The following is a 21789-nucleotide window of genomic DNA, read 5'->3' as shown; positions in this document are numbered from 1 at the left end:
AGACATGAGGGTTGACAGGACGCCTGACCCTAAGTTCCCATATGTGCGAGATCCACATATTATTGGTGAACTTGGGTGTGCATGCGATCCTGACCCACAGTCATCCGTTTAGTTTCTCTATGAGTTTGTTTACCTGGCTTTGTCTGGATCACGTGATAATGATCACATGACTCTAAGTGGGAGGCCTCTACTGCATAGACATGCGCACATCTGAGCATGGCCGGATCGAGCCATCTTTGATATGGGCTCTATCGAGTTTTTCTGCGCCTGAAGGATCGCGACATTTAGTGTTCCCGCTCATGCACAGAAGCTGAATGGGGACGCCACTAAGACCGCGGTGCTCCATGCGTGCAGTTTATCAGCTGATTGTGTGAGTCTTTTAATTTACACTATGTAATGGGCGCACCTGTACTGTGTAATGATTAATTACATTCTATCATGTATGTTCACAATATATCATGTATTTGATTATATAGCACTGCAAATTTATTTTATTTATGGATTTTGGACACTGACAATGAGACTTTTATATGCTTCAAATGTTATCATTATGAATTTTGTTCACTTTTGTATTTGATTGATTTTATTGTATTATTAATTGACACACCTATATACTCTGTGGTTGTAACACATGTGCACATAGCTTGAGAAAGACCGCAACAAGCGGTTGAAACGTCGCTGCTACATGACACTGGGTGAATAAACCGCATGTGTTTCTTTGAACTCCATGGTGGGCTGCTGGCTTTTTTTCGCTGTATTGAATTGGACCATGCACGGTTCACATTGGCCTGATTTTGCACCCGATCAAGAAAGTGTGCTGCATCTTCATTTTCCATTTAAGTTTTTAATTCGCTATGCGATAATATTACTTTGCTTTTTTTAAAAATAAATAAAATAATTATAATACTTGATAATTATTATAATTATTCTATTTATTTAAAAAAAAGCAAAGTAATATAATCGCATAGCGAATTAAACACAGCTGTCTCTATAGTTAACTTTCCTATTTGATTGCTAGAATTAGCGAAGTTGAGGAATATGGAGCTAAAACGAAGATGGAGAATATTTCGTTATCTTCGTTTTGAGGAATATGACGAATACATTCGTTATATTTGTCATCTTCGCTAATTCTACCAAGCCAACCATAGTCCACCAGGTCTAAGTTGAAATCGCAATGCGATTACTTCAAGTTATAATAATTGAATCGCGATTTCAACTTAGAGCTTTGTTTCTAATGGGTCAGCTTGCTAGAATTAACGAGGTTAATAACGAATATGGAATATAGCAGTGCTAAGTTGAAATCGCAATTCGATTAATTCAAGTTATAATAATCGAATTGCGATTTCAACTTAATTCTCACATCCGACAGTACATTCAAGTATGGAGGCGTTCCCATGGTGATGGGGACGCTCCATAAACACGGAAGTCGGCAGAAGCGGCAACGGGCACTGACTGGAGCAGCCAGGAAGCCAGGAATTCCCAAGAACTACTTTTGGGAAGTGGGAAAGAAAAAAATACAACAATAAAAAAAAACTAATATTCGAAATAGCGAATTTATAGCGCTATATTCGAAATAATCGTGAATTAGCAAAGTGCCGAAAATTCTCTAAAAAAAATCGATATTCGAATATTCGCGCTCAACACTATTTATCAGTGAAGTTCACAGTGACAGGCTCTCTTTAATGGATCTCGTCTTTATTATCTTCATATATCCTAAAGCAGGGATGCCTATCCTGTGGCCCTCCAGCTGTTGCAAAATTACAACTCCCAGCATGTCCTGATAACTGTAGGCTGTCCGGTCATGCTGGGAGTTGTAGCTTTGCAACAGCTGGAGGGCTGCGGGTTGGGCATTCCTGTCCTAAATGAAGACATGAGAAGGTTTTGACCAGACTAAACTAGACCAACCCTTTAAATCTATGTTAAGAAATGTACCTATTGCAACTATGTACCTATTTACTATGCAAAGCCGAGCACTGACATCATTGCAGAAGAAGCACAGACCCGGAAGAGAACAGGGTGTTGCACTAGTTATATGATATTACCATATTAATGTGATATACAAAGTACAAGCCTACGTCACTGCAGACTGGCTCATTGCTCTCATGTACACTGATTATTACTAGACTTTCTTATTATGCACCAATATGCGCAATGTGTATTATAATTGATGAAGCAAGATACATCCCGTCATATTCTGTACAGTGGCAAGCAAAAGTGTGGGCACCCCTGGTCAAAATGACTGTTACTGTGAACAGTTAAAGGTGTTGTCCAGACATTAATATTGATGACTGGCCCTTAGGATAGGTCATCAATATCTGATCGGCGGGGGTCCGACACCTGGCAGCCCTGGCGATCAGTTGTTGGAAGAGAAGGCGGCTCTCTGTTCAAGCACCGCTTTATCTTCATTACACTGCGTTTCATGTTTTATATGTTCAAAATAACAAAAAAGGAAAAGGGCCCAAAGCAAAACTTTGAGCACCCTTCATAGATAGTACCTAGTAGCACTCCCTTTGACAAGTATCACAGCTTGTAAACGGTTTTGTAGTCAGTCATGAATCTTTCAGTTCTTGTTCGAGGGATTTTCATCCATTCTTCCTTACAAAAGACTCCCAGTTCTGTGAGATTCCTGGGCTATTTTGCATGTACTGCTGTTTTGCAATCAATGTTCAGATGAGGACAATGGAAAAACCTTCAGCTTGTGCCTTGTGAGTTAGTCTGTTGTGGATTTTGAGGTATGTTTAGGATCATTGTCATTTGTAGAAGCCATTCTCATTTAGACTTCAGCTTTTTTACAGTTGGTGTTATGTTTGCTTCTAGAATTTGCTGGAATTTCTTTGAATCCGTTCTTCCCGCCACCCGTAAAGCCATCGGCTGCAACACAACCCCAAAGCATGACTGATCCACCCCCATGCTTAATGGTTGGAGAGGTGTTCTTTTCGAGAAATTCTCTGCTCTTGCTCTTTTTTCTCCAAATATTCCGTTGCTTATTGTGGCCAAAGAGTTCTATTATTATGGGTATTTATAAAGTTTTGAAATTTTCATCACCTGGCCTTTCCGATGATCCTGAACAAGCCTTAACCCGAAGAGGCTATTTAAGGTCTGAGACCTCGTTCACAGTTATCTGAGTGCTGAAATCTCTTTGGGTTCCCACACTTTTGCAAGGTACCCCTTTCCTTTTTCACTCTAAGTGTCCATTCACACGTCCACAAATGGGTCCGCATCCATTCCGCAATTTTGTGGAATGGGAGCGCACCTATTCATTCTCTATGGGAATGGAAAGGAGGCAGACAGCACACAGTGTGCTGTCCGCATCCGCATTTGCATGTGGTATGTGACACCAATGCAGGATTGGTGGTGGAATGGAGGTATATTTCCCCAGATTCCTCTCCTATGTGAAGTAGCTGGTGGAAGACTCTCACCTATGAGATAATTAATGAAGCTGCACTGAGGTTGGGGATATAACAGAGCCAGGAGGTCAGTCAGTCTCTCTCTGCCTGGGATGTGTGAGCCAAACGTGATTAAAAAGTTGCTGAAAGTCTTGTTTTGTGAGCTGAGAGGGAGAAGCCCTCCAGCAGGTAGGCAGGGACATCAAATGTATAGTAAGTGCCGGACAGGCAAGGTATTTTTTTGCTGTTTTGTTATTTTATTTGCAACCTTATCAATAAACCTGGCTACAAGTCAGCTTATTCCTCGCTGTTTGATCTGAATTGGATGGAACAGACAAGTGTCCTTTGACCGCGGCGAAGGCGATCCCGAGCAAAACCCCTCATAATATATACCCTGCATTGTTATATATGTCATAACTGTGCTTACATTTGCACTGTGCCACCCATCATCATCAGTAAAGAGCCTGTTGTTTGTCATAGCCTGCTAGTCGGGTCATTGCCTCCATCATCCGCTGCCCCCCGAAACCTGCCCTCCTGCCTTGCACCCTGCCAACCATTGACCATAAAAGGCACCCCAGCCACCGCCAGACAGGAGGCCCCAAGCCTCCTCCAACCAATGCAGTCGTGGCTGAAGGTATTATGGCCCACTTATCGCCACCACAGCCTTCTTTGAAGATTAGCTGCAGACCCACAATAAATAGATGACATAAGATAATAGATAACATATGGAATACTAATAGGCAGAATAAGTCTCTTACAATAAATCAGAAATACCCAACCATTTAGTTGTTCTTCCTAAGAATCACCTAGGCGCTAGAATTTAACATCATATGATTTTGGTGCAGTTCTTGAGTCTATAGAGGCACAGTCCCCATTGTCCCTACAAAATTCTCTGAACCTGGAAAGACAAGGTGGAATGCAAATACATGGGTTCCTCAGATGACTCAGGATATGTCTTAGGTTTAGACTAAGTGAAAGACAATGGAGTACCGGCTTCTTGAACTCTCTTAGATGTCAGCCAAGTTAGATGGTTAAAGTCATGACGTCCTCAAAAGACATGGGTTTTAAACAATTTACCAGAAGATATTTAGTATGTCCAACAGACCTTAGCAAAAATGGAAGCAGGGTTCTTGGCTACTGACCATCTTCTAAAGTCAGAACAAAACTTCTCGACAGGGCGATGATCCTAACGAAGGGTGTGGAGACTATCTTCAGCTACATCAATCCGATCTGGAAAGTCCTAAAGCTGCAAAAAATGTTTCTACAGATGAAAGTTCAGGAGCAAAAGGGTTCAAGGAGAAGGCCCAGATCTCCCTGCAGAAGAGACATGATGAGCCCCAACTTTCTGCATTTACACGACCCAACATCGGGAACAACCGTTCCTGCGAATGGTCATTCCTGACAATCTGCCCGTGTAAATGTGCCACTGATCAAGAAATGCTCATTTATCGGCTTATCCGGTCGTTCATGCAGGCATCACCGATCATGGTTTCTGGGCAGCAGATCGTGTGTTCTAAACAGCGATCTGCTGCTCAGAAACCATGAATCTATATGAGGACGAGAGATCGCAATAGTGTTTCCTTATCCTCATACAGTGAAGGAGATCGCTGCATGTAAATTAGTGATGAGCGGCAGGGGTCATATTCGAATATTTTGAATAATTTGTAGGATATTCGTCGAATATTAGCAAATTCAAATTTTCGGATTAAAATTTTTTATTGCTAATTTTTTAACTTAGAACTATTAGACAAAGAAGATTATAGCACTATATTAGCTAAATTGCTCTATATTCGATTTTTTTTCGAATATTCGCTATATTGCTATAACTTTGTTTTTTCGAATATTCGTAATATTCTAAAACAAGAATATATAGCAATATAGCGAATATTCGAAAAAAACGAATATAGAGCGAAATTCGCAAACACTACTACTCCTAAAGTCAAGTATATTGCAGCCTTCTTATTGGCCCACAAGCTAGAAGCAGTGAGGGATCATGTGTACTGATTAAAAAAAATCAAAAAATCTAAATAAAAAATAAAAAAAAGGGAAAAAATTAATTTGAATATTAGAAATTACGAGTATATATAACTATATTCGAAATATTAGCGAATTTTCTAAGTACCTATATTCGCGATAAAAATTCGAAATTCGAATATTCGTGATCAACACTAATGTAAATGTGTCTCCTCCACTGAACGAGCAGCTAACTGTTGGGAAGACTGCAGAATTGCTCCATCTATATCCACCTTCAGACAAAAATATAATTTGCAGCATTCCCAGAAAATAACAAAGGATTTTTTATTTCCAGAAAAAATATCAGGAAGATTTACATTGGGTTCTACTGGGGCTGGCAAGTTCATAGGAGTGACACCTTGTGCTTACGCAGCCTCTTGGGGTTGAGCCCTCTGAGCAAGTTCTTGGACCAACTGTGTCAATACCTACCTTTCCTCAAACAACATTCAAATCTGTTCAGTGATGGAGAAAATATTTGTGACTGTGATTATGTAAGTAATGAACTAGCGACCACTGGCCAGAACAATAACCAACAAACTCAAAGCAGCTATCTGTCATCAGACACCAATCCGGTTAGCAGAGGCTAAGGCCTGTATTACACCAACAGATTATCTGACCAATATCTGTCTATTCAGAACAATAGTTGGTGTGTCTAACAGAAGATCTGTGTGTGTAATAGGCCATATGACTAATGATTGGTCAGAAAAACTGTCTGATAATCTGATACAGGCCTTTGCGCCGTTTTGCACAAGCGAGTTTTCTGTCTGGATGAACGCATAGCATCTAGACTGATTCCTGACCCAATTTTTATATCAATGGGTCTGTGCACATGAGCATTACAGTATTCATTAATAATCATCACTGGTTCAGAAAAAATCGCAGCACGTTCTATATTGTAAGACAGACACAACTGATTGAACATGCGTGCAAATCCATCCGTTTTTTCCCCAAACAGATCCTGACACAATCTGTATCGCTCATATAGAAGAAGACTTAGGCTACGACTTGGCATTCACCAGAGCCCGCTGCAAAACAAGATGGTTTTCATTGTTAGGGACCCAAGTTGTGTCTGCAGAGTAAAGTGACAGAAAGCAGAGAGAATAAGTAAACAAGTCAAAATTAAAACCAGGAAGGAAAGGATACAGTCAAATCAGTAGACGAGAGGTTAGAAGTAAAACAAGCTGAACTTCAAAACAGAAGGGTACAAAGATAGTCAAATTTGAAGACAAGGGGCTATTAGTTGCACAAGCCGAGTTTGGTATGCAGAGGGTTAACAAGCAGATACAGAGTTTAGGGAGAAATCATAAAAACACCTCACTGTTGTCAGGGTCATCAGAATGCAGTAAAGCACAAAAACAGACAAGGGAGCCAGGACACAATACACAATCACAGGCACTGACCTAGTATTTCCTGGCATATGCCCTCCACTCTCCCTTACTGGATGCCAAGCCAGAGCCCTTAATGGCTCAGTGTCTCAAATCTCTGATTGGCCAACCTGTCAAATGCTGGCTGGTTGTCAGAGCCACACTAAAAGGGTTGTGATCTTCTGTTTCTCACAATAATGCTTCTTCGAGGTCCCATCAGGGACATGTAGAAATACTTTGTAGAAGCCTGAATATACAGGAACAAGATAATTCCTTCTTGGTGCTTGGCTCAGGAGAGGATTTACAAGACACCTAATTATTACAAAGATGGGAATATGCCAACATGAAATACTTCATATACGTGAGCTTTAATATATGGTAGGTTATACATTGGTCAATATGATAGTCAAGATGGTTGACCAAACACAGCATGGCTGAATCAAGCAAAGTCTAATTATCCTTCACCTTCTTCCACTAGTTTTTGCATCAGTTTAATACTGAGAAGAGTTACAGAATTACAGGTATATTCTATGTTTATAACAATAACTTGGCTGCCAGTTCCTTTCACCGGAATGTTTTTCTAAGAAGAGAATTAAATTAGAATGTATTCCCATGAAGTATGTTCATTTTACCAGGTGACACCCATTTATTGTTCTAAACTACTTTTGCTTAGACAGTGCATATTAAGCTCCAGACTAGAGGCGATTGCAATTGCCTGTGATTTTGTTTCTCATGGCTCCTGTGCTTGTTCTACTCAGTACTACTGCATTGGAACTTCTGGTAATTTGACTGTGGCTTGCTTTCTGTATTAACCCCTCACTTACTGTTGCTTGTTTCTGGATTAACCCCGCATTACATGTCTTTTCACTATTTGTCTCTCCAGGTTTTGACCCCGCTTGCTGAACAGTCTCTTTGCACCACAGTTATTTTGGTAGGTGTGCATCTACGAGCTTCACCGAATCTTAAAAAAAAATTTGCTTTGTGATTAATTACTTTGTCATAAAGCGCATTTCTGTGTAAGTAGTGGGTGCAATGACAGGGAGCAGCGATTGCACCGTCCCCTGTCATTGAACCCCTCAGATGCCTTGTTCATAGCTGATTGCTGCATCTGACATTAATATTAAAGAGTAAAATAAAACAAAATATAAATAAAATAACTCATCCATTTGATCGTGAAGATATCGCCACCACCATCTTGATTGCAAATCCAGTGCAAAATCTCAAGCGGCCTATGATGATGTCACCAAGTCGGCCGGCGTGGTGCCGTCATACGTCACCGGGCATGGGATTTGGAGCGGGATCCTTAATCAATATGGCCAGCTCTTCACGCTCAAATAGTTTAGGTAAGTATGATTTTTTGTTAGTTTTTTTACCGCCATTCAAGGAAAATCAATTCGCTACCACAAAGCACGAGGAAATTCGGCTTTGCAACAAAACAAATTTTCCCTGAACTTTGGATCAAATTCCCTTTCGTGGAGTTTGATTCGCTCAACACTAATGTATATCCAATGCAGTTCAAGATTTCACTTCCACCAAGTCAAAAGGTAAAAGACCAGCATGTCAAGAGAATACACTTCTTACTCACCCTTGGCCCTGCCCTAATCAAAAGCAGTAACCCATATTTTCTATGTGTTATCATATGAGTCATTTGTCGCTCTTCTCGAGCTATGTATTCAGTATTAATTTACATTAAGATCTTCTACAAGCTAATCTTGTAAGGTAACACGTAATTACAATATATTACTCTATGATTGATATTGATATTGTACTTTCCTACTTAATGACTACTGCTGAAAATGTGACTTTTAAATTTTCTAATATTAATTACAATCAAATAAATATATGTAAACAGTTGAAGTGTGTGAATGTCTATAACTGCTCTTAAACAGATGCACATAAAAAAAATAAAAAAAATGCATGTCTGCAAATGATGTCATTGGTGAAATATAAAACTGAGACTATCCTTTATTTGAATTGAATGGTGAGTGTTAAAGGGGAAGGCTATCATTTTGCCTACTACTCTTCACTAGTGTTGGTGGTTCAAACCATCCAATCCCTCACTGTATAAGTATCTGCTCCAGTGAAGTACTTGGTCCCATCTCTTCCTTCTTGTGGCTGTCCTCAGGATGATATATATATACACTGCTCAAAAAAATAAAGGGAACAGTTAAACAACACAATGTAACTCCAAGTCAATCACACTTCTGTGAAATCAAACTGTCCACTTAGGAAGCAACACTGAGTGACAATCAATTTCACATGCTGTTGTGCAAATGGGATAGACAACAGGTGGAAATTATTGGCATTTAGCAAGACACCCCCAATAAAGGAGTGGTTCTGCAGGTGGTGACCACAGACCACTTCTCAGTTCTTATGCTTCCTGGCTGATGTTTTGGTCACTTTTGAATGCTGGCAGTGCTTTCACTCTAAAGGTAGCATGAGACGGAGTCTACAACCCACACAAGTGGCTCAGGTAGTGCAGCTTACCCAGGATGGCACATCAATGCGAGCTGTGGCAAGAAGGTTTGCTGTGTCTGTCAGCGTAGTGTCCAGAGCATGAAGGCGCTACCAGGAGACAGGCCAGTACATCAGGAGACGTGGAGGAGGCCGTAGGAGGGCAACAACCCAGCAGCAGGACTGCTACCTCCACCTTTGTGCAAGGATGAACAGGAGGAGCACTGCCAGAGCCCTGCAAAATGACCTCCAGCAGGCCACAAATGTGCATGTGTCTGCTCAAACGGTCAGAAACAGACTCCATGAGGGTGATATGAGGGCCTGACGTCCACAGGTGGGGGTTGTGCTTACAGCCCAACACCGTGCAGGACGTTTGGCATTTGCCAGAGAACACCAAGATTGGCAAATTCGCCACTGGCGCCCTATGCTCTTCACAGATGAAAGCAGGTTCACACTGAGCACATGTGACAGACGTGACAGAGTCTGGAGACGCCGTGGAGAACGTTCTGCTGCCTGCAACATCCTCCAGCATGACGGGTTTGGCATTGGGTCAGTAATGGTGTGGGGTGGCATTTCTTTGGAGGGCCGCACAGCCCTCCATGTGCTCGCCAGAGGTAGCCTGACTGCCATTAGGTACCGAGATGAGATCCTCAGACCCCTTGTGAGACCATATGCTGGTGCGGTTGGCCCTGGGTTCCTCCTAATGCAAGACAATGCTAGACCTCATGTGGCTGGAGTGTGTCAGCAGTTCCTGCAAGACGAAGGCATTGATGCTATGGACTGGCCCGCCCGTTCCCCAGACCTGAATCTAATTGAGCACATCTGGGACATCATGTCTCGCTCTTTCCACCAACGTCATATTGCACCACAGACTGTCCAGGAATTGGCAGATGCTTTAGTCCAGGTCTGGGAGGAGATCCCTCAGGAGACCGTCCGCCACCTCATCAGGAGCATGCACAGGCGTTGTAGGGAGGTCATACAGGCACGTGGAGGCCACACACACTACTGAGCCTCATTTTGACTTGTTTTAAGGACATTACATCAAAGTTGGATCAGCCTGTAGTGTGTTTTTCCACTTTAATTTTGAGTGTGACTCCAAATCCAGATCTCCGTGGGTTGAAAAATTTGATTTCCATTTTTAAATTTTTGTTGTGTTGTCAGCACATTCAATATGTAAAGAACAAAGTATTTCAGAAGAATATTTTATTAACTCAGATCTAGAATGTGTTATTTTTGTGTTCCCTTTATTTTTTTGAGCAGTGTTTTTATATATATATATATATATATATATATATATATACATATACTTAAGAGCTGCATTCATTATTCTGCTGGAGTCACTATGCTCATACATTGCATTGCATCACATGTACTGATCCCAAGTTACATTCTGTAATACACTTCAGAACTGCACTCACTATTCTGCTGGTGCAGTCACTGTGTTCATATATTACATTACTTATCCTGTACTGATCCTGAGTTACATCCTGTATTATACCCCAGAGCTGCACTCACTATTCTGCTGGTGTAGTCACTATGTACATACATTACATTACTTATCCTGTACTGATCCTGAGTTACATCCTGTATTATACTCCAGAGCTGCACTCACTATTCTGCTGGTGGAGTCACTGTATAAATACATTACTTATCCTGCACTGATCCTGAGTTACAGCCTGTATTATACTCCAGAGCTGCACTCACTATTCTGCTAGGGGGTGGGCGGGGCTGACTGATTCACGCGCATAACAAAACACAAGGTGCATATTAAAATATATAACACTATATAACGACTATATAAACTGACTAGGGTCTGTGCTGCACTGTACCGTATTTTTCGCCCTATAAGATGCACCTAGTTTTAGAGGAGAACAATAAGAAAAAAATATTTTTCATTACACCTCAGGTCAGACCAGCAATCAGACCCCCAATGTTAATCAGACCTCAGATCAGACCCCCAAACCTTTAGCCATCTATCAGCCCCCAATGTCAGCCATAAACCTCCCCAATGTCAGCCATAAACCCCCCCAATGTCAGCCATAAGCCCCCCAATGTCAGCCATAAGCCCCCCATTAGTCCCCAATGTCAGCCATAAGCCCCCCATTAGCCCCTCATGTCAGCCATAAGCCCCCCATTAGCCCATCATGTCAGCCATAAGCCCCCATTAGCCCCTCATGTCAGCCATAAGCCCCCATTAGCCCCTCATGTCAGCCATAAGCCCCCATTAGCCCCTCATGTCAGCCATAAGCCCCCATTAGCCCCCCAATGTCAGCCATAAGCCCCCATTACCCCCTCATGTCAGCCATAAGCCCCCATTAGCCCCTCATGTCAGCCATAAGCCCCCATTAGCCCCTCATGTCAGCCATAAGCCCCCATTAGCCCCTCATGTCAGCCATAAGCCCCCCATTAGCCCCTCATGTCAGCCATAAGCCCCCCATTAGCCCCTCATGTCAGCCATAAGCCCCCCATTAGCCCCTCATGTCAGCCATAAGCCCCTATTAGCCCCTCATGTCCGCCATAAGCCCCCCATTAGCCCCTCATGTCTGCATCATGTCCCCCAGGTCAGCCATCAGCACCCAGTGCAAATAAAATAAAATTAAAAAAAACACTTACCTCTCCTGCTCCTGGTCACCATCGCGATCCTCTTCATTCTGCTGTCGGCTGGCTGTGTATAGCGGCGCACAGCGTGAGGTCACAGAGTGACCTCACGCTGTGCGCAGCCCTGCACAGCCGATAGCCGAGCCGAGGACCAGGAAGTGGTGAGTACAGATCCTTCACCGCTTCCTGGTCCTTCTGTACTAATGAAGCGCTTCATTAGTACAGCGTTAAAGACTGCCCTGATCGCCGTGGCCCGGCAAACCATCTTCCAGGGCCCGGTCCTGGGCCACGGCCCGGCGGTTGGGGACCGCTGGCTTAGAGGACATTCTAATGAAGCAAGAAATGGATTCTACCCCCTTCCCCCCCCCAATTATGACGTCTATTTACACTATTAGGCCTTATGTACAGAGGTTGTTTTGTAAACTATATATAGAAAGAAGGACGTATATATGTATACATGTATCTGTGTATGTTCCGCGATCACTCAAAAACCCAACCATCGATTTCAATAAAACTTGGTATACACATCCCTTGCTACCTGGAAATAAATCTTGTGGGGGTCTCAGCTCTCTAGGACGTACCGTTCCTGAGATATTCCCAAAAAATGACCTGCATTAACCAATACAAGCCTGCAAGTCTTTCTCTTCATATCCCAACTGCCATACACACGGTCACATGATCCCTTATCAGCCAATAGAAGCTCACAGGCCCTTACTCTTCACACACAGCTTTACTCCAGGTTTCCATAACAACCCAGCAAACCCAAGTCACACGACACATAGGGCACAACTACACTGCTACAGGCATCCATCTTGGATGGATTTTTTTGCGACTGTCGTGTCGCAGTCACAACATGTCGCATGTCGCAGTGCGAGACCATAGCCTATCATTATAAAAGTTGTTGAGACAAAATGTCGCAGAACACATGTCGTCGTGTAGCCCCAGCCTTAAAGGGGCAGGGCCCTGTGGAAGTCACTGTTAAAGGGGCGGGCACTGTGGAGGTCACTGTTAAAGGGGCGGGCACTGTGTAGATCATTTTTAAAGGGGCGGGCACTGTGGAGGTCACTGTTAAAGGGGCGGGCACTGTGTAGATCATTGTTAAAGGGGCGGGCACTGAGGAGGTCACTGTTAAAGGGGTGGGCACCATGTAGGTCACTGTCAAAGGGGCGGGCACTGTTAAAGGGGCTGCAACTCTAGAGGTCACTGTTAAATGGGCGGGCACTGTGAGGATCAGTGTTAAAGGGATGAGCACTGTGGAGGTCACATAAAGGGGAAGGCACTGTGGAGGTCTCTATTAAAGGGGCGGGCATTGTGGAAGTTAACTGTTAAAGGGGTGGGGACTGTGGAGGTCATTGTTAAATGGCCAGGCACTGTGGAGGTCACTGTTAAAGGGATGGGCACTGTGGAGATGACTGTTAAGGGGCGGGCACTGTGGAGGTCACTTAAATGGGCGGGCACTGTGGATGTCACTGTTAAAGGGATGGACACTGGGGAGCTCACTGAGAAAGGGATGGACACTGGGCAGGTCATTGTTAAAGGGGCAGACACTGTGGAGGTCACTGTAAAAGGGACGGGGTGCTGTATAGGACACTGTTAAGGGGGTGTGCCCCTGAGAATGTCAGTGTCAAGGGAGTGAGGTGCTGTGAAACTCACTGTTAAAGGGGTGGGCTGCTGTGAAGCTCAAAGTTAAGGGGACGGGCTGCTGTAGACATCCCATTGTAAGGAGGCAGGGCACTGTGGGGGGTCAGTGTTAAGGAGTGAGGGGCAGTGGAGTTCGCTGTTGAGGGTGCGGGGAGCTGTAGAGGTCACAGTTATGGGGGATACTGTCGTTTTCTTTTAACGACACACACAAACATTGAATGAAATAGATGAAATACACCCGTGAGAAGCCGGATCCTTCTGCTGGTACACCTATAATTTTAGCTTAGAGTAAAGGTACAGTGTTTGCATAAAGTTGCGCCATCTCTTCGGATGACTGTCGTATTATACATTATACACAAAAATAGATCTGAGGTCACATTCTGAACACACCTAAACCCTCAATGTATATATAATAGAGCACCGGTAGTATCTCTGCATCACCAGAAGACCATACTCATCATCACACGTGCATCATCCAGGTAGGTACCAAAGCTTCTTCTCTTATCCATAAAAGATATAATTGGCCCAATATGAAGGGAATGTTCTATCACAGGGGTGCCCAACCTGCGGCCCTCCAGCGGTTGCAAAACTACAACTCCCAGCATGCCTGGACAGCCTACAGTTATTAGGGTATGCTGGGAGTTGTAGTTTTGCAAAAACTGGAGGGCCGCAGGTTGAGCATCCCTGTTCTATCATCTCAGTGGGGCATCACTTTGGGGCTGCACATGGAGCTCATGATTATGAAGGATCTAGTGCTTGTTTTTACCACCCCCTTCTAGGAGAAATGAGGGAAGGGAAGATACTTTTACTGAGAAAGCATTGTCTATGGGAACCCAAATGTGGTCAACCTTCAACAGAGTCCCCCTCATAGCTGACTTGTCTTTTATGTTCTTGCTTTCTTAAAAGATTAATCCGTTCATTTGGGGCATATGGATCTCATGGAACATTTACCCACCATAAAAAACTCTTTGTGACCATGTGTTGCATGGTTGCCTATACATTTGAAAGTCTGGCATGTAGAACCACATTTCCCCTGAGGTGGCCACTGCAGGGAAACACATGGAGCTTCCCCTAGAGATAAATGTTGATCACCAGCGATTAAAGTAGCTGCACCCACATGGATCAGTTGATTGTGGAGGTGACTTCATTCTGAGAAGAGATTGTCACATTTCGAACATGTCAATAGATTTACTCAATGTGCCATCATGGTGTGTATGTTGGGGCTGAGGACGCAACTGGGTTCAAGAACAGACAGTGTATGAATCCTGTGAATATATCTGCAGACCTCTGATAATGTTTATCACTCTAATCAATTTAAGTCATCATTTACAGGAAAAAGTTTAGACCTCCCAGCTAAACATGACACGAGCCATCACATTGCTGTGTATATGCCTGGGTGAGTTGCACATATGATATATATATATATATAAACTATGGTGTCTTACTGCAATACCCATCCATGTGAAAGCGCATCCATTATTACTATTTATATCACTAGTATTTCATTGTCAGTGAGGTCTCTGTAGATAATGAACAGTTTAGATTTCAGACTCTAGCAGCTCTTTCTCTCCCTTTCAGAGCAGGAAGTCTCAGCACAATCTCAAGAACAATTTATCTGATAAACTAAATAACACCAATCAGCTACATACAACGCTACACTTGCCTCTGTATGTTTCTGAAGCTGATGAATATATAATGATGTCCCTTAGGTCAATACCATCTGCTAATGTGTAAACATAGACCTTTCCATTACAGACTATAGTCGATTGAGATGTGTAGTACAATGTCTGCATCATGATGGGAAATGGTATACAGGGAGTGCAGAATTATTAGGCAAGTTGTATTTTTGAGGATTAATTTTATTATTGAACAACAACCATGTTCTCAATAAACCCAAAAACTCATTAATATCAAAGCTGAATATTTTTGGAAGTAGTTTTTAGTTTGTTTTTAGTTTTAGCTATTTTAGGGGGATATCTGTGTGTGCAGGTGACTATTACTGTGCATAATTATTAGGCAACTTAACAAAAAACAAATATATACCCATTTCAATTATTTATTTTTACCAGTGAAACCAATATAACATCTCAACATTCACAAATATACATTTCTGACATTCAAAAACAAAACAAAAACAAATCAGTGACCAATATAGCCACCTTTCTTTGCAAGGACACTCAAAAGCCTGCCATCCATGGATTCTGTCAGTGTTTTGATCTGTTTACCATCAACATTGCGTGCAGCAGCAACCACAGCCTCCCAGACACTGTTCAGAGAGGTGTACTGTTTTCCCTCCTTGTAAATCTCACATTTGATGATGGACCACAGGTTCTCAATGGGGTTCAGATCAGGTGAACAAGGAGGCCATGTCATTAGATTTTCTTCTTTTATACCCTTTCTTGCCAGCCACGCTGTGGAGTACTTGGACGCGTGTGATGGAGCATTGTCCTGCATGAAAATCATGTTTTTCTTGAAGGATGCAGACTTCTTCCTGTACCACTGCTTGAAGAAGGTGTCTTCCAGAAACTGGCAGTAGGACTGGGAGTTGAGCTTGACTCCATCCTCAACCCGAAAAGGCCCCACAAGCTCATCTTTGATGATACCAGCCCAAACCAGTACTCCACCTCCACCTTGCTGGCGTCTGAGTCGGACTGGAGCTCTCTGCCCTTTACCAATCCAGACACGGCCCATCCATCTGGCCCATCAAGACTCACTCTCATTTCATCAGTCCATAAAACCTTAGAAAAATCCGTCTTGAGATATTTCTTGGCCCAGTCTTGACGTTTCAGCTTGTGTGTCTTGTTCAGTGGTGGTCGTCTTTCAGCCTTTCTTACCTTGGCCATGTCTCTGAGTATTGCACACCTTGTGCTTTTGGGCACTCCAGTGATGTTGCAGCTCTGAAATATGGCCAAACTGGTGGCAAGTGGCATCTTGGCAGCTGCACGCTTGACTTTTCTCAGTTCATGGGCAGTTATTTTGCACCTTGGTTTTTCCACACGCTTCTTGCGACCCTGTTGACTATTTTGAATGAAACGCTTGATTGTTCGATGATCACGCTTCAGAAGCTTTGCAATTTTAAGAGTGCTGCATCCCTCTGCAAGATATCTCACTATTTTTGACTTTTCTGAGCCTGTCAAGTCCTTCTTTTGACCCATTTTGCCAAAGGAAAGGAAGTTGCCTAATAATTATGCACACCTAATATAGGGTGTTGATGTCATTAGACCACACCCCTTCTCATTACAGAGATGCACATCACCTAATATGCTTAATTGGTAGTAGGCTTTCGAGCCTATACAGCTTGGAGTAAGACAACATGCATAAAGAGGATGATGTGGTCAAAATACTCATTTGCCTAATAATTCTGCACGCAGTGTAGTCAATGTCTGGTCTTTAGTTGGTAATGGATATACTCAGTAATGTCTTCTGTCTGCTCATTAGAAGACAGATACTTCCAAATTAATATTGAATATGTTTCACGTAGGAGGGGGCATAGTATTGTGGATACCTAGCTATCGTTCAATGAGGGATCCTACAGTTTCCAGACACCATTGAAGTCGCTACCTCACTAGTCCCACTAATTTCTTTCATCTTGATGCAATGCTGACACCACAATATACAGTACCAGTTTCTTTATAAACCCTGCAATTGTATAGTCTTTCGATTCTTCTGTAGAATGTACAGATCAAGAATGTTTCATTTTTATTTTGTAGGTGTCCTCCTCCCACTCATTGCTGCACGATCAATCAAACGTAAGGATTTAATCCGATAAAGACTTGTTCATTGTATTCCGTTTTGTTCCATGTGATATTCTACATTATATTATAACTGTTACTATATAAGTCTTAGATTTTACCATACATATTCTCCATATATAGTCCTCGGGTCCTCCTACAGAAACCCAAGGGGAGTGCGGGAGACACTACATTCTCATCTCTGACTTAGCATAAGGGGAAGGTAGAATGGCTGGGTACTCCAAGTAAAGGATGTGCCACCAGACACTAATCCACCGATCGGGGTTTCATAGCGGAGAAGCCCCAGCTGGTAGCATTACTGAGTAACAAAATCCAAGTTGTCCCCTCACCATGTGAGTGATGTCTAGTGTTGAGTGAATCAGAGTTAACAAACTGGAATTTGATTTGAATTTCAGGAAAAATTTGATTTGCCACAAATCCGAATTTCGTGGTAAAATCCATTTTTTTTTTCTTAAGTCGCTTCTGCACATGTTACAAAGTGAAAGTAAGAAGTCCGGGACCAAGGGATAACCCATAATGCCGTGCAGCCAGCCAATCAGCAAATAGCCAGTGATGTCTCAGCCCTATAAAAAGCCTCATCCTGCCTGGTCTCCACCATTTTACAGTGAACTGAGCATAGGAAGAGACTTGACAAGTGCTAGAGAAAGTGTTTTACAAAGTTTTTAATAGTATAATCTAGGATAGGGACAGTGTAGGGAGATTGTAGGGAGAGTTTTCAGACACTGTAGGGAGAGCATAGGGAGACTACAGGGAGATTGTAGGGAGATTGTAGGGAGAGTTTTCAGACACTGTAGGGAGAGCATAGGGAGACTGCAGCACAGTACAAGCTCTGTAATCTGAAGGGATCCATAGGATGCAGTTTGCATCAATCCCCTGTGTAGGGCTCAGATATTATATATATATATATATATATATATATATATCTAATTGAACGGCGTCTACCTTGTTTAATAGATAAGCAATTCTATCATGCCTTGAATAACCTGTGTAATATAACTGTTGTTGGGGTGTCCACATTGATATTGAATAACTTATTTTGCATATTCAGTTACTGTACAAAGAGGTGCCGGGGCCCCTCAAAGGAACAGGCAGTGGCAAAAATGTTACTGGAGCCAGCAGAAGTAGAAGCAGAAGAAGGAGTGGTGGTAGCTGCCAGTGTCATCCAGTAGTCATGTTTTGACAACCAATCCTACTGTTCTGGAATGGTTGACTCAGTCTTCAAAATCATCTAAACTGACATCACACAACCACGGCCAGGAGCTGGTGGGTTCCTCTGACACCACACTTAGTAGGCATGTGCCCTCACCTGTCCTGAACCTGCCTCTTTCTGTTTCTGCTCCTTCTGCTTGAGAACAGTCAGCAGCTACTGCCCAGCCCAAATTTGGAGGAGAGGTCCGCTGCTTCTTCCTGTAGGCATGCACAAAGCGACAATGAGAGTCACGGGGGAGCAGGTGTTGCGAGCGGTAAGGGACGCGGCCATGAGACTGGTGAGGGTGACATAAGTGAAAAGCAGACAGTAGTGGATGATGATGTAGCTGATTGCACGTGGGAGCCAGGTGAAGAGGGGGTTACATCATCATGGAGTGAGCGTGGCAGCTTGCCAATGAGACAGTGGCAGAGTAGAAGTGGTTTGCTGAGCCAGCAGGGTGCAAGCATGGTCGTGAGCCAGCAGGGTGGTAGCAGTGTGATATCTGGAGCCAAACGGTAGACAGTCTGCTAGTCAAGAGCCCACCTGTCCAGAAACAACTAGTCGTGCATGACTTCATAGAGGCAGAGGCAGGCAATCATCACGCAGTGGTGGGGCTAAACTGCCATTTTTGCCGTTGTTGAAATTTTTCATTCCGCCAGAGGATGTCAGCATGGCTGTATGTAGGATCTGTGGGCAGAAGGTGAAGCGCAGCCAGGGTGCCAATATTGGCACCACGGCCCTGCATCAATAAATTGTGGCTTTAATGTAGCGGTACAGTCTGACACATCTCCCAGCGGCCCCCACCTCTTTTTAAGCAGTGAGGGCTCCACCACCTCAGCAGAAGGGAGCTGTGTTTCCTTTTCATCATCTACTGGTCCTGATTCTCCTACTCCTCGTCACTCCTTTCGCCAGCAATCAATGACTGAGGCGATTGCAAAGAAACAACTGTATGCAGGCACTCAACCAACAGTGCAGAAGCTGAACCTGCTCCTGGCCACGTTGCTGTTACTTCAATCCTGCCCTTTCCAGGTGGTTGACTCTGCACATTTCAGAGAACTGATGGCTCGTGCTGAGCCAAGGTGGCGAGCCCCAAGCCGTCATTACTTTTCCAAATAGGCTGCACACTTATGCCTCTTTTACACGAGCGAGTATTCCGCGCGGGTGCGATGCGTGACGTGAACACATTGCACCCGCACTGAATCCTGACCCATTCATTTCTATGGGGCTGTGCACATGAGCAGTGATTTTCACGCATCACTTTTACGTTACGTGAAAATCGCAGCATGTTCTATATTGTGCGTTTTTCACATAACGCAGGCCCCATAGAAGTGAATAGGGCTGCGGGAAAATCGCAAGCATCCGCAAGCAAGTGTGGATGCGGTGCGATTTTCACCACGCATAGTTGCTAGGAGACGATCGGGATGGGGACCCGGTCATTATTATTTTCCCTTATAACATGGTTATAAGGGAAAATAATAGCATTTTGAATACAGAATGCATAGTACAATAGGGCTGGAGGGGTTAAAAAAATAGTATAATATAATAATAATAATTTAACTCACCTTAATCCACTTGTTCGCACAGCCGGCATCTCTTCTGTCTTCTTCTTTGAGGAATAGGACCTTTGATGACGTCACTACGCTCATCACATGGTCCATCACATGATCCATCACCATGGTAAAAAGATCATGTGATGGACCATGTGATGAGCACAGTGACGTCATCAAAGGTCCTATTCCTCAAAGAAGAAGACGTTAAATTATTATTATTATATTATACTATTTTTTTAACCCCTCCAGCCCTATTGTACTATGCATTCTGTATTCAAAATGCTATTATTTTCCCTTATAACCATGTTATAAGGGAAAATAATAATGACCGGGTCCCCATCCCGATCGTCTCCTAGCAACTGTGCGTGGTGAAAATCAGCAGTGAAGGGGGCGTGGCCAGCACAGTGACTCTCGTTTACAGGCTTGTAAACGACCTTTATCAGAGCAGGGAGAGAAGCTGACATCACAGGTCATGTGACCCTCAGTGAAATCTGAGAAACCAGCCACCAGAGATAAAGTGAGTTAATTGGAAAGCTGTTACATTTGCCCAGTTAGGAACATAGAAAGAACAAAAAAATAACTCGGACAACCCCTTTAAGTTAGTCAATGCTGTTCTATTCCAGCAATGGGGCTCCGGTATATGCTCCTTCTGCTCCTCTGTGAACCATCCATGGTGATATGCACTGGTGTAGCCATTGACTGACCTCAGCAGTAATATGTGCCCAACCAGTATGTGACCGCTAAGCCTCTGTGGTGGCTAAGGGTCTGGACTAGATGACATAACCATGGCTGCTTTCTTTCAAAACCATCACCTCTCCTGCCATGAGTTGCATCTGGTATTCATCTTCATTGAGCTGAATGGAACTGATACTACAAATATCCCCCGGGAAGGTATAACACTGTTTTTACTTCTTCTTATTCTTTTTTTTCTTTTGTAGCCTTATGTTTAGAAGGCGGAGAATATGAGTCCTGTACACCAACCTGTCATAACTTGAAGCCTGACTGCCCTAAAGAGAGTTCTCCAGGATGTGTCTGTGGAAGCGGCACTGTAGATAGTGGCTTAGGTGAATGTGTGGAAATAGTAAAGTGTGATTTCTGCAGCGGGAACACAACATATATCTCATGCGGCAGTGACTGCCCCCCTCAACCAAACCCTAACATTCCGGTAAAATGCCTAGCAGTCTGTGTTGAGAAGTGCGTCTGTAAACACGGCTATGTGTCCCTACCTAACAGTGACAGATGTGTCCTTCCTCGGGATCTCCCCTAAAGTAGATACAACATTTAAACCGTCTCATGTGTGTCTTATTAACAATTGTCAAAATGTTATGTGACCTCATCCAATTATAAGGAGAGGTGTCTGATATAAATAAAGTGATTGCAGACATTGATTTTATCTCTTCACACTGATTCACAAAACGCTCAGCATCTCTGATCAGATCACGGCCACCCAGATTGAAAAGGGCATCTGGTGGACTCCAATGCCGAGAGCATGAGGAGGTAAAGAGAGGGCAAGTGGCCTATAGTGCTGAGGAGAGACAGTGAATGTGCACAGTGGTTCCAGCCCAATCCAGTTCCTTTCAGCAACATCCAAAGTACATATAGAGACTATTACTTCTGAAAGGAGCTATCCAGCAAATACAAATGTGGCCCGTTATGTTAAGTATATCAATACAAAAAATAAAAAAATTCTGCTCTCCAGTGTCATTTTCACTCTTTTTAGCTTCTATACTCACATCTCTGCAGCTCTGGTCTGTTCCCCTTGTATTTGTGGGCAGCAACTCATCACATGTGATCATCATGCATCTCCCAGGAGTGTATCACAGTTAGCTTCTGTTTACTAGA

At 43.3% G+C, this 21789-nt stretch overlaps 1 protein-coding gene across 1 annotated transcript; it reads left to right on the top strand.

Moving 5' to 3' along the window:
• The first annotated feature begins 13791 nt into the window (after positions 1-13791).
• Positions 13792-21335, top strand: LOC120993241 (venom peptide SjAPI-like). Its single transcript, XM_040421789.1, has 4 exons — positions 13792-13935; positions 14789-14852; positions 17167-17205; positions 20886-21335. Exons 2-4 carry the CDS (start codon positions 14816-14818, stop codon positions 21212-21214), a joined length of 405 nt encoding a protein of 134 aa, XP_040277723.1. The 5' UTR covers positions 13792-13935; positions 14789-14815; the 3' UTR covers positions 21215-21335.
• The last annotated feature ends 454 nt before the right edge of the window (positions 21336-21789 follow it).

Source organism: Bufo bufo, chromosome 1, assembly GCF_905171765.1.
Source record: "Bufo bufo chromosome 1, aBufBuf1.1, whole genome shotgun sequence".
Taxonomy (NCBI): domain Eukaryota; kingdom Metazoa; phylum Chordata; class Amphibia; order Anura; family Bufonidae; genus Bufo; species Bufo bufo.
Note: the sequence above shows the minus strand (reverse complement) of the source record. Positions and strands in the feature narration are given on the sequence as shown.